General features: G+C 41.2%; 1 protein-coding gene across 3 annotated transcripts in view; it reads left to right on the top strand.

Annotated features, from left to right (window-relative positions):
• Positions 1 to 14,171, top strand: part of psd3l (pleckstrin and Sec7 domain containing 3, like) — a 144,536-nt gene that overhangs the window by 34,306 nt on the left and 96,059 nt on the right. For 2 of the 3 annotated variants that reach the window (XM_084693315.1, XM_084693316.1), the window contains exon 5: positions 13,321 to 13,515. In XM_084693315.1, the coding sequence (XP_084549441.1) occupies positions 13,321 to 13,515 (195 nt within the window). The remainder of the gene's footprint in view (positions 1 to 13,320; positions 13,516 to 14,171) is intronic. The other variant, XM_084693317.1, reaches the window with a different exon arrangement.

The following is a 14,171-nucleotide window of genomic DNA, read 5'->3' as shown; positions in this document are numbered from 1 at the left end:
TGAAATGACTGAGTGTGCAGCTCTGCAAACCAGAGTTATCGGATGAGAATGGGCAAATTTGAGGCATCTTACAGCAACGGGTCTACGAGCCATTGCAATACATCCACTGTAAACATTAGTGCATGGTGCCGCCGCTCTCCTCCTCATTTAGCATTTAAAGCTACAGACACAAACAGCGCGTTCTGAGGAAAGCTCATTGTGGGATTACTTGTAGTGGCTATCCACTAAGGACCTATATAGACCACTAAGGCCTATGTAAAAGCATCTAAAAAACAGCATTTCATGTGACCTTTAAGTGAATGTTTAAACAACCGAAAAGCTCATAAAAACGTGTCCAAGATACAAAGGCGTATAGGGAAGGTCTTGGACCCCAAGAAAAAGCGCAACATTTCGAGAAATTACGATTTGCATTCCCGACAGTTGCATTCCCGACAGTTGCATTCCCGATATAGTCAGCTACCTGGTTTTCTCGCCGAGCCCATACACAGCGGAAGACCTTAAATCCTACAAAGGTTTGGAGGCTTATAACCAGATGGTGTGTGGATGGGTGAGGGAGACGCAGTACCAAGTTATCAACAACCGTTGTGTAGTGAAGGCCAAAGTAAGTACTGCAATAACGTCTTTAACAAACCTAACCTTAACTGTTTGACATCATTGCGATACTCAAGGTGTAGCCAAGTGACTCTCAATCGTGTTTTTTCCCTCGTGGATCCATTTTCCTTGACGACGTTTGGTATATACTTCAGTGCCTGTGCTTTGTTGTGATGCGGATTGCCTCCAATATGGCGACTTCTGGTCTGATGACGCGTGGTGAAAACCCTCTGTACTCCAACAGAGTGCAGATTGACATTGTTTGGATAAGCATTTTGACATTTTCCATTTCCATCAATTTGCCGCCGGATCTTTTTCAGCCACGTTCAGAAAACAAGGTTTTCTCCCTTTTATGGTATGTTCATGAATATATAGATGAGCTGCGCACTGATTCATTTGGTTTACAACAAGCGAAGCTGCGGAGCAAAGATGCAACATAGCCAAACATGCATTGTGAATTGTAAATTTACATGACAACACAGGTTATTTATTCAAATAGAACAGCCAGAAAAATGAAATAACGTTCATTGCCCCATTGCCAATAAACTAAATCATCACACATTCTACCTATGGTAGAGATACAGGAGACGTTAGCATTGCTATTAACTGTTAGCAGTTAAAATCATAGCTTACTTATAGCTTGCGGTTGTGATGAACATACGGTCGGAACAGCACGTTTCTTCCGCAACAGCAGGTTAGCATATCCTCCTTTAAAATGTCCAAGGTTTTCAACTGTCTTTGGTGAAATATTTCAAGCAAATGAATGTGTCGAACTTCACAGTGATCTTCTACTAGACAAACCTCAGCCATGCCCGTCGAGTGTTTGGTTCCTTGGGAAGATTATGAGAAGTGTCAGCATTCCCTGTACAGTCTGGAACACTGCATTTACGACTGTGGTTGATTTTCATTATCCTTCAAAAACAAACTTCTTTGTAATTCTTGTACATTCTTTCTTCTTTGTATGTGGACGTACACAGAGCAAATCACAGCTAAACTAGTGTCTGAGATCGAAATTTTGGGACGTGACAAAGGTACAGACCAGAGCCAAAGAAGGTGGAGGTTTTCGACCATTTTACAGCTATGTTTTTAATTGTGAGATTTGCATAGGAAAGAGATGTCAATGGACATTGAGTTTCACTGTATGTCCATTTTACGACTGAACTGTCGTTATTCAACTTTGACAAGCTAAACTCGGTTTTGCAGTCAATGACCCCTTTAACATTCGGGCTTAGCCCAAACCTAACAAGACCTTGAGTAGGCTTTATTTGACCTTAGCTAGGGACACCAACAAAGAAAGTGAGTGTTGCAGGCCCCGGCTCAGGAGGCACAGCTGGCAGACGACTGTAGACACTAGAAAAGAGACTGAGAAGATGTGTCTGTTCTCTCACAGTTTCTCCAAGCATGTGTCTTTATTTTCAAGCAATCAATTCATCTCAGTTTCAATAGTACATTTGGCATGGCAACAAAATATGATCTCACATTCCTGATTTACTGACGTGGTACAACATCTTCCAATGTTCAATAAACTTATTTAAACGTGTTGACAACTTGTTCTTCCCCCAATGTCGACGAACAGCCAAACACAGCAACAAAAAAACATTTTTTTGCCACAGTAACTTGCTCACTTATGCTTCTAAACTAGCGTTAGCTGACTTCCATCAAAACAATCATTCAAGCGTCTGAAACCGTAAGCTTTCAAGGACCAAACTTGACGAATGAAAATTCTAGAATGTTCATCAGTATGCATACTAGGGGTGGACAGTGTTGTGCATGAACGCGTTCTTTCATTGTACACGTTCATTTTTATGAGAACAAGCTGAACGAAACTTAATGACAAATAATGAATTGAATGGTGAACACGTTCATATTATCTGAGGTCAAGCTAAAATGTTACGGAATGGTTTCCTTCTCGCAATGAGAAACGCTGTCTAAAACTGCTTGCACCATGTCGTTGCTCAATGCCCGTAAAATGTTCGCTATGTGGCCTAAAGGCCAATAGATGCTTCTGCGTATTTCGAAAAACGCATGGGAACGCCCTTGTCTCCGTGGAACGCCCACTACGAGCTCTCCGTCAGCCCTTGGAGAGCCTCAGAGAGCTTGACGTGCACCTCCTGAATTTGTCCGTCGTAGCTACGGAGCTATGGAGACCCCCTTGGTTGTGATTGGTCAGTATTAAGAACCGCTTGCGTCAGGGGCGGGTTTGCCTTGATAGCAGGACGAACAGAATCCTTTGACCGCCATTGCTTGTAAAGTTTTTACAATTCATATTTCAGCTAAACAGTACATGTAAATCAGCATCTGAATTAAAATTTGACGAGAAATGGGCAGGGTAGTTGCTGAATGTGCGTATTTTATTGATGAAACGGCTCATTCGTAAATTTGCTCCAACTTCTCGGTAACGTAGGTAAATAAACACTTGACGACGTCTAAACAAAAACCGTTGTGCCACCTACTCTTCTGGGGGTGAATTGTTTTCAGCACCCTCAGCCTACGGAAAGCCATAAACTCAGTCTATCCGTCCGTATCCGTGCGTGTCCGTGCACCCCCCCATCCGTAAACGGAGACGCATATTTCGGCCTTAACCTAAACCAACTAACTCGACTTCGCACTACGTTACCCATGATTCATTCCACACACATGTAGACCAAACAAGCAACGCTAGGTTGCTAGGTAACGGAAGCTAACTAAAGATTGGCTTCCGTTTCGGAAAAATAACTCACTCTGGTGGGAGCATAGACATCCTATGTCTATGGGTGGGAGCGGCGGAAATATTTAGAGCTCAAGCATCTATGCACCATGACCATGTGAATGCATAGATGTCACAAATGAAATGACACAAATGACATAGGCTATATGATCATATATCAGACACATTTACGTTTCGGCATGGCTGCAGATGTGTGCTGTGGTAAACAATGCAACTAGTGGAGGCAGTAAGGTGCTTAGTGTTGCCAGATTGGAAATGCTGAAGTATCGAAGCTATCAAAGGCTCAAAATGATCGTATTTGGAAAATAATAATCGTGCATCTGGCAACACTGAGAAGGCGCTCGACCAATGACTCTAGTCAAGAGCTCGCGCAAGAAGGTGGAACGTAAAGGAGATACACTTTTCAAAACTTGTAAAGGCGTAATAATTAGTTTGTAAAAGACATGTATGTCTATGGTGAAAGACCCAGAGAAACACAATTTTTTAGGTCTTGAAAAGAGAACATGTTCGGGTAAAAGAGGACGTCTGGTCACCCTATCTAAGTGTTAAGACATGTAACTTGTTAAAACAAGTTAAGTCTTATTTTCAATTTCCTTATTAAAACTATGAAATGAACTGAACTATGAACGCGTTCAGAATTTAAATGATGAACGTGAACGATTCATATTTACTTGTATGAACTGAACTTTTGAAGTTTACGAGAGGTATGAACGTGCACAACACTGGGGGAGGAACGGCCAGGGCTAAAGTCAGGGTTCGGTTCATACAAGCCCCTGCCCCTCGGCTGGAAGCGACGGCCCCGATGGATGTAGGTGGTATTGCATTTTGTGTTTGACTTCCGACTCTTCCGGTTGTTTTTATTCTATAAACTCATATCAACATTTACAAAACTATCTTTTGTTTGATTCTCGAACCTGGCTCATACTACTAGCTTTTTAATAGAAACATTTTTCCTCATTTATTTGCCTACGTCAATAAAAGTTGCCTGCAAATGTTCTCGCGGATACCAACAGGGCACGAGCACTAAAGTTCACACTGGCTGATAGCCGATTTACATAGAGCTGAATGAGCCATAGACTTATATTGAATGAGCACAGGGAGAAATAGCTTGAGTTGCCTGCCCTGTTGTAGCAAGTTTAGCAAATGGTTGTCACACATACATGAAATGTTCTTAATAAAGTTTTACTCCTGTTATTTTAAAACAGATTCGATTTTTTGTAAAAACGTTCATGACCTGATGGCAAATATATTATGTTAAGCGCGAGCATAGATTGTTGACATGTCTATCTGGAGGCTCCAGACAGGAGCAAAGACGAAGATTAATACTTTAACTGTTAACCACAATAGGAAATCATATATATTTAAATAATATTACACTTGCCTTCAGAAGCTTTGGTTAAACAAGCCCATTATTCTTTTTTTGATCGTGTCATCAAGCCACACTGCTTTTGTGGGACAATGAAGGTCCTCAGTGACTATGTTTCACCCCCACTTACATCTGATGGAAACATCTTGAAGCCTATATGGTTCTGTGAATATGCCCTTTTCAAAGGCAAATGTTCAATAAAGTATATTTTAGACACAGTTCTCTAGCTTTTATTTATTACATTATTACCAAGTCTTGTTGGATCACATTATATCCATTAATAGGCGTTTGGTTTTGTAGGGTGAACATAAAAAAACACAGGCCATAATTCTACACTGATGTTAAATTGAAGGCAGTAAGAATTTTGTGGCATTTCGTTTGAATATAAAGTTGACAGTAAGCTATGGTATGTCTGCAATATGGAAAATTTTGGTTCCCAAAATAACTAAGCTTTCTTTGCCTGGCGAGAACAACGATGGAGCTGTTCATGTTAACAGTTTATTTCATCCATTACAATGCGTTGGAAATCATACTCAAATCACAAAGAAAAAAAGCAACATATGTGATGAGTTCCATCTAGAATAGCCCTATATTCAGCCTTATAGGCTATTTCTAAAAAACAAATGAAAGGAATACTATACAGCATACATTTCCCTAAAGTTTGCATCATGCCACAACCTCAGAATAGTTTCGCTCGCATCTTTCTCCGCCGCCATTACTCAACTTCTCAAACTAGTGCAAGACATTAATGTCATCGTTCTCAGCCACTCCCTCTGTTCGCTGATTGGACCTACAAAAAATGTGTTTCTGGAAACCGACTTCAGAGCCGAGCTCCCAGACCTAGTACAGAAGCAAAATCCAAATTGAGCGGAAGTACGTAGGAGGGCAGAACCAGGCTAGTCTAGATTATCTGTTTGAAAGAACTGGAGAAAGGCAGGTGCTAGATACAGGATACGTTAGCATTGCTAATAACTGGTACATTACCGATAAAATCATACTACAGCTTGCGGTTGTGATGAACATAAGGTCGGAACGCACTTCTTTTCAGCAACAGCTTTATAGCAAATCCTGCTTTACATTGTCCCAGGTTTTCAAACCCGTCCTTGGTGAAATGGTTCGCGCAAATGTATTGAGGGTCGAACTGCACAGGGATCTTCTACGCTACGGTATAGACCAGGGGTAGGCAACCCTGGTCCTAGAGAGCCACTGTCCTGCATGTTTTAGATGTTTCCCTGCTCCAGCACACCTGATTCAAATGAATGGGTCGTTATCAAGCTCTGTGAAAGCTGGGTAATGACCATTCATTTGAATCAGGTGTGATGGTGCAGGGAAAACATCTAAAACATGCAGGACAGCGGCTCTCTAGGACCAGGGTTGCCTACCCCTGGTATAGACAAACATCAGCCATCCAGCTCATCTACTTTTTATTAACGCTGATTTGCAAGGAATGCTAGATAGCGAAAACATCTACTGTAGGCATGTAAACTAGTTTAGCTTGCTGAACTAACTTAACCGGACCTAATGAAAAATGCAACAAAGTAGCAACTCATCCACTGATTCGGACCAAGCAAACAGACTATAGGTGTGAAAGCACAAGTCATCTCCTGAGTTCACTTAATGTCTACACTCAGTCCACACATTTTTTGCCTTTAGGCCTACATGCATTGTGATTGTATTAATGTTCTATTGTCATAAGTAGGTTTCAGCCTTAGATATTGCAGGTGACTGTTACTATCAACAAATGAGAGTTGTTCATTAACCCAGTGGTTCCCAAAGTGGGGGGTGCGCAGAGCCATTGCAGGGGGGGCGCGGATGGAATGAATGAATCAATAAATGACAAAACTAACATAACATGGACAAGTTTTTGACGGGGCTCCCATGTAAACGCAAAGCAGAGGATGAAGCATCGCCAAATGTACTTCCAAAGCAATTTCCTTCCAAGGGAAAGACCAGAAAATATGATGACACATACAGTCAGGTCCATAAATATTTGGACATTGACACAATTTTCACCATTTTGGCTCTGTATACCACCACAATGGATTTGAAATGAAACAAGATGTGCTTTAAGTGCAGACTTTCAGCTTTAATTTCAGGGTATTTACATCCAAATCAGGTGAACGGTGTAGGAATTACAACACATTTTATATGTGCCCCCCCCCCTTTTTAATGGACCAAAAATAATTGGATAAACTAACATAATCATTAATCTAATTGTCACTTTTAATACTTGGTTGCAAATCCTTTGCAGTCAATGACAGCCTGAAGTCTGGAACCCATAGACATCACCAGACGCTGGGTTTCGTCCCTGGTGATGCTCTGCCAGGCCTCTACTGCAACTGTCTTCAGTTCCTGCTTGTTCTTGGGGCATTTTCCCTTCAGTTTTGTCTTTAGCAAGTGAAATGCATGCTCAATTGGATTTAGGTCAGGTGATTGACTTCCACTTCTTTGCTTTAAAAAACTCTTTGGTTGCTTTCGCAGTATGCTTCGGGTCATTGTCTATCTGCACTGTGAAGCGCCGTCCTATGAGTTCTGAAGCATTTGGCTCAATCTGAGCAGATAATATTGCCCGAAACACTTCAGAATTCATCCTACTGCTTTCGTCAGCAGTCACATCATCGATAAATACAAGGGAACCTGTTCCATTGGCAGCCATACATGCCCACGCCATAACACTACCTCCACCATGCTTCACTGATGAGGTGGTATGCTTTGGATCATGAGCAGTTCCTCCCTTCTCCATACTCTTCTCTTCCCATCATTCTGGTACAAGTTGATCTTGGTCTCATCTGTCCATAAGATGTTGTTCCAGAACTGTACAGGCTCTTTTAGATGTTTTTTGGCAAACTCTAATCTGGTCTTCCTGTTTTTGAGACTCACCAATGGCTTACATCTTGTGGTGAACCGTCTGTATTTACTCTGGTGAAGTCTTCTCTTAATTGTTGACTTGCTGACGCCTACTCTGGCCAACTGTTGTGAAGGGGTTTTTCTTCACCAGGGAAAGAATTCTTCTGTCATCCACCACAGTTGTTTTCCATGGTCTTCCGGGTCTTTTGGTGTTGCTGAGCTCACCAGTGTGTTCTTTCTTTTTAAGAATGTACCAAGCAGTTGATTTGGCCACACCTAATGTTTTGCTATCTCTCTGATTTGTTTTGATTTTTCAGCCGAACGATGGCTTGCTTCACTGATGCTCTTTGGACTTCATATTGAGAGTTGACAGCAACAGATTCCAAACACAAATACCATACTTGAAATGAACTCTAGCCCTTTATCTGCTACTTGTCAATGAAATAACGAACTCCCTTTGAGGGAATAACATACACCTGGCCATGGAACAGCTGAGCAGCCAATTGTCCAATTACTTTTGGTCCCTTAAAAAGGGGGGGGGGCACATATCAAATGTGTTGTAATTCCTACACTGTTCACCTGACTTGGATGTAAATACCCTGAAATTAAAGCTGAAAGTGTGCACTTAAAGCACATCTTGATTGTTTAATTTCAAATCCATTGTGATGGTATACAGAGCCAACATGATGAAAATGTTGGCAATGTCCAAATATTTATGGACCTGACTATATCTTGTCTTTGGCTTCACCTGTAGCCTACCCATGGAATTTCTAGGGCTGTCCCCTACTAATATTTTCTTTGGTCGACCAAGACTCGACGAGCACTTCTGAAAATAGACTAATCGAAATTTGAAAAAAAAAAAAAAATCCTTCTATAAATGTCACAATGTTTTTCGTCAAACCATTTTGTGTGATGTTTTAAATAACTTTTTTAAAGGGGCAATTGATTGCAAAACCGATTTTACCTTGTCATAGTTGAATAACGACAGTTCGGTGGGTAAAATGAACATACAGTGAATTTCAAAGTCCATTGACACCTCTTTCCTTTTCAAATCTCAAAAAGAAAAAATTTGGCTGTAAAACGCTAGCTTTTCAACAAAGCCGTAGGACCGGCTACGTGTGACGTAGGACCGGAGACCGCCCTTTTTGGCTCTGGTCTGTATCTTTGTCATGCCCCAGAATTTACATCCAGACCAGCCCGAGGTAGCGTCTATCTATCTATCTGTAGGCTACTTATAAGGAATTACAAAGAAGAACGATTTGAATTATAACAAGGATGTTGAAAATGGACCACGGTCGTAAATGCTGTGTTCCAGGCTGTATAGGGAAGGCTAACACTCACAGTCTTCTCAAGGAGCCAAACATTCAACTGGCATGGCTGCTGTTGTCTATGAGAAGATCCCGGCGAAGTTCGACACTCAATCATTCATTTGCTCTGAACATTTCATCCAAGACAATTTTGACAACCTTGGACAATTTAAAGCAGGATTTGCTGTATGCTCATTGCAACCGCAAGCTATAAGGACAGTATGATGTTGTATACCAGGTAGAATGCTAAATACGTTTCTACACACATCAAATGACTCTAGCTAGACAAGCTGTAGTCGGAAGGGAAGCTTCGAAAAAATAGCCAGAAAACGAACAGCAGTCTGGCTTATTGCTAACGCCTGTCTAGATAATCTATTTGAAAGAACTGGAGAAAGGCAGGTGCTAGATACAGGATACGTTAGCATTGCTAGTAACTGTTACTAGTAACACCTAGACTGTAGGCATGTTGATTCATGTTCCTGACTGTGTTTCATTCAAATAAATAACCTGTGTAATGTAAATCTACAATTCATGATGCATGTTTGTCCAGATCTTTGTCGTGTTATTTTTCAGCAAGATATCAAGAACTAGCTAGCTAACTGAAGCCGAGTAAAATCACGATATGGTTTGGTTGCTAAGCTGTAGCCTAACGTTCTACCCATCTAAGTCAATCCAGTTTGCTTCAACAACAGAAGTGGAAACAAGTAATGTTATCATTTCAAATGATATATAGTCAATCTGTTGAAAACAGTGTTGTGTAGACACAATAGATTTATTTGCGCGTTTTTATTTCAAGTCTCCAACTTCTGTTTCAGCGAGTGCTGCTGTTGGCCGTGTTGCGTTTTTGCTCCCCAGCTTGACTCGTTGAAAAGCAACCAATCAGCACGCAGCTTATCTAAATATTAATGAGAATACCATAAAAGGAGAAAGGGTAGTGTTTTTTCCCGGGAACATTTCAGAGGATCTGTCAGGGGGCATAGAACAGCACCCGGGCCATTTTCAACCCAACCAATGTACATACCCTATTCGGAGACCTTAAGGAACAGTGTGAAATACCCAAAAAAAACAATTGCCCCTTTAAGAGATACTATGAAATAAATAAATACGTAAGAAGGGAGATTGCAGGGGCAGATCTAGAAAAATATTCATGAGGTGACAAGAGGGTGGCAGGAGATCTTGAGGGGTGGCATCCCATGGCAAAAGTGTGTGAGATAAAAATGAAAAAACTAAAGGCTGTCCAACATGTATGCATAGTGAGTGAACACTGAAATGAATTTGAGGATTATAGGTCAAATGACCAAAAAGCTATTGAAGTTTGAAGATTTATTTTGACAAAAAAATAATTATTATAACCTGTAATGAAAATGAACAAAATAAAGGCTGTGCAGCATAGATGCATACATCTTCAACAGTTTAACCTTATTTTGACGCTCCTAGTTCATGTTGTTAAAAAGCTATTGACTTTTGACTAAACTTACGTGTTCTTAAGGCAGCCAAAAGCATTGGCTAAGCGGCCGTTCGTAGCAGTGCTTAACCCCGGTTAAAATAACACAATACTGGTCGTCCAAATATCTGTTGAATATCAAATTTCAAACTAACTTTACCACAGTCATCTATGTTGTTGCTTTCCCAAAGCATTAACATAATGAACCTCAATTCAAAAGGAAATGTAACGTTGTAACTCTGTTAGCCCTGCACTTTTCGAATTATTCGTAGTCATTAATAGATAATTGCTTAACACCTCATTCCTCCGGTGTGGTCTGCTGTCCGTGCTGAAGATTTCTTCCATGAGTTGGAGCCTTCTATAGTCAGTTCCGTCTTCTTTTTGTTCAAATGAAAGCAATTTCGGTGGTGGAGTGGGGAGGGTGGATGGAGTCGTTTGTGCTGCATTTACTTGCATTCGGATATTAGAAATTCGCTCTCGCAAATGTCCGACCCAGCGGAGTGGGTAGGGTGGTTGGAGTCGTCTAGTGCTGTATTCGCTTGCAGTGGGATATTAGAAATCCGCTCTCGCAAATGTCTGATGAGCCACAACTTTTCTTCAAATCAAATCATCAAATCAAATGTATTTGTATAGCCCTTTTTACACGCAAGCATGTCACAGAGGGCTTCACATACGCCCATAGAACTGCCCCTCAACCAACCTAAACCCTCAAGGAAGACAAGGAAAAACTCCCAGAAAAACTCCCAACGGGAGAAAAAATGGAAGAAACCTTGGGAGGAGCAATTCAGAGAGGGATCCCCTCCTCCAGAGACGGTTGGCAAGAGAGAGGAGCAGAACACAAGCTAAACATAGTCATACAGTGTCAATGGGTTTTAAAACACCAAAAATCCATTGTTCGGCTTTATAGACGTTGGATGGGACCTGGAAACTCGCTGTTGACCGTCATGGAGGCTGGTTTCCGGTTGACGACCTGGTCCAGCGTTGGTAGACCAACGACCAGGCAGGTCCTGACAGCTCAGACCCCCCACACCACAAGGGATGTGTGGGGGGGACAGAGAGGAGAACAGGGATTAGAGAATGCCAGGAGCAGCTAACAGTTTCAGTCGTAATAGAATGAGATCCCCACCGGTCAAGTGTGGACTAGTGCAGCAATTTAACAAAGCTAAGAGGGTATGTGATGCAGCCCCACACACCAAGACAGCGACAGCCCCCCTTGGTTGGAACATGAAATCTGTTCCAGGGGAAACAACTCTAAAATAGGTTATATTTATACGAATAAGGATGAAAACAACCAGCCCCCCGTTGTCTCCAACTAGTAAACTATAACAATTAAAATATACAGCAACGGAACTATTACAGTAACAATATACAATTGTTCGTTTTCAAAGCTGCCAACTGGGGTGGCAGGGCTATTTTTAGGGTGGGATTTGCCATAAATGTACAAACATTTTCCCGATCTGACTCAATGTAGCTGCTAGACATTCCAGATTCAGCCACTATAAAATAAGCTTTTACAATAATAAGCCTCACGTCACCAGTCTTGTTGTTACCGAATGCCAATATCATACAACATGCCTGATTGGTTATTATTTATTATCTATTACAATGTACTAGAAATTGTTTAACATGCAGAGTTAATACTTCGGCAGCCAATTGTACTCGTGCCCTGTGCAAAAAACAAAACAAAGCACAGGAAGGGAAAACAATAACATCTTTTTTTTGTATATTTTATTTTGAGTTGCTTTATTTGTCTTAAATAATATAATCTACAATTTCTGTACAACATTTCTTTAATTCAGCAATGGTGACAAAAGCGGGAATCAGATCTCACACTGCCATATGGCAGCTCGACAAAAAAAATCTTAGTCAACCAAGAGCATATCAACCAGAAAATCGACTAGTCGACTGAGTGGGGACAGCCCGAGGAATTTCAAATATAATGCATTGGTCTGAGGAAAAATTTAAATAAACTTGTCAACTCATATTACGTCTCTATTCTTTCGAAATATTTAACCTGTAAATAGAGCCCCTTCCCACCAGTGTAGGTTGGTTTGTGATAGCAGTCGAAGGAAGTCTGTCAACCCTGAAACTGATACAGTAACGTTCACATTTGACTACTGTAGCCAATATTAATACGTTAGCCAAAAATGCAGAGATTCAGCCCTGAACGACTGACACGGAAACACTTATCAACCAAAATTACAGCAATAGAAAGGACCAAGGATTTTTCAGCCGATCTTTATGAGGATGGGTCAATACTTTTTTGCAAAGTCTGTCAACACTCAATCGACCATATTCAGTGTCAAACTATTGTGGAACATCTTCGGCTGCTCAGACATAAGAACAGGAAGGCTAATGGAATTCTGCAGATTTTCAGTCTGAATAACTGGAAAAAATCTGAAAAAAATCAGCAGATTTTGTTTGGGCTTGGTAATGAGGAGACCGCAGTGTATTGTCTGTTGTAAAGTGCTAGCTTGTGACAGCTTGAAGCAGCTTGAAAGGGGGGAGGAGGGGTGCAAAATGTTCTTATGTACCAAAGGGGGGCCCAGCACAGAAAGTCTGGGAACCACTACATTAACCTATTTTGTTTTTTTGCTTTGTTATGGAAAATTGTTTTGAGTATTGTGAAAATTCACTGGTTTTGGTAACGACTACTGACATTTTGGTACTGTGATAACACAACTCTGGGCCAATACTTTCACCTTTTAAATTGAATGCCTGCCTGGAAATATCTCTAGGCTTTGGAATGTTTTATTGATTATACACTTTTGCGTAAGAAATTGTAGGTTAATTATAGCTTTTTTGTGAGCTGTTGGTTTGCCTTGAGTTATTCATTTGTAGAATAATTTAACCTAATATTTGGTCTTGATTGTTTGCACTGATGATGATGTTCTTTTTGCTTCTTTCTCACTCTCCCTCGTTGGCCCTCCCTATCCACTTCCTTTTCTGTCTACAAACATTTACAATTATTATTTTTTTTCTACACCTTCTTTCTCTCCTTTGTAAATTATTGTCCTTTCTCTTTTCCCTCTTTCCCTTCCATCTTCTGTCCCACCAGCAGTGATGCGGGGCCAAAGGCAACATTATCAGACTGGGACTCCGACATGGGGAGCACAGAGAGGCTGAAGGACAGTACTGACATGTTGCACAATGGCAACCGTGGGGACCAGGAGGCAGCACGCCGACTTGCCCGACGGCTTTACCACCTGGAGGGCTTCCGCCGCTCTGATGTAGCCAAGCACTTGGGCAAGAAGTGAGTTATTCCCTGTGCTCATCCTGTCCTCAAACTCTGCCTGTTCATTAACATGCATAACTCCTTTGTGGCCACTTTAGTTTATGTGCACACTGGTTTCACACACTGATGACGTGTATGTAAAGTACATTGTGCAACCCAAGTTTTTAGGCCATTTTAACGGCGTCAATTTTTTTTGTGTGCGATTAATGTTCTTTTTGGCCAAGTAAACTTTGTTTTCATATGCTGCTGCAGCAACTACTGACGTTAGAAAAACTACAACACCACACCGGATCTAGCTAGACCGGAAACAAAACAACAGGCACGCCACACACACGTGTTTGGACTTGCGAGCCGGCTAGTAGTAGGCTAATGCTATGTTTTGAGTGGATGGCGAGCGCAAGACGCCGAAATGGATGCCAATAAGATTCTGAAAGGAAAATGTATGTTTAAAAAGTTGGCAAATGGTTCCATTGACAAGACCAAAGTGATCTGTGTGTTTTGTTGTTGTGAACTGAGCTATCATCGCAGCACATCCAGTCTGAAATACCACTTGATGGCCAAGCACATAGCTGATGCAAATTCTCTGTTCCCTCGTCAAAGCCAGGCGATTGCAATGTTGTTTTCAATTAAAAAAAACATTTTCACTAAGCAATCCGATCCACTTTTCCATGTTG

The sequence above is a fragment of the Hypomesus nipponensis genome, chromosome 27, assembly GCF_054491055.1.
Source record: "Hypomesus nipponensis isolate SF chromosome 27, ASM5449105v1, whole genome shotgun sequence".
In the NCBI taxonomy this organism is placed as follows: domain Eukaryota; kingdom Metazoa; phylum Chordata; class Actinopteri; order Osmeriformes; family Osmeridae; genus Hypomesus; species Hypomesus nipponensis.
Note: the sequence above shows the minus strand (reverse complement) of the source record. Positions and strands in the feature narration are given on the sequence as shown.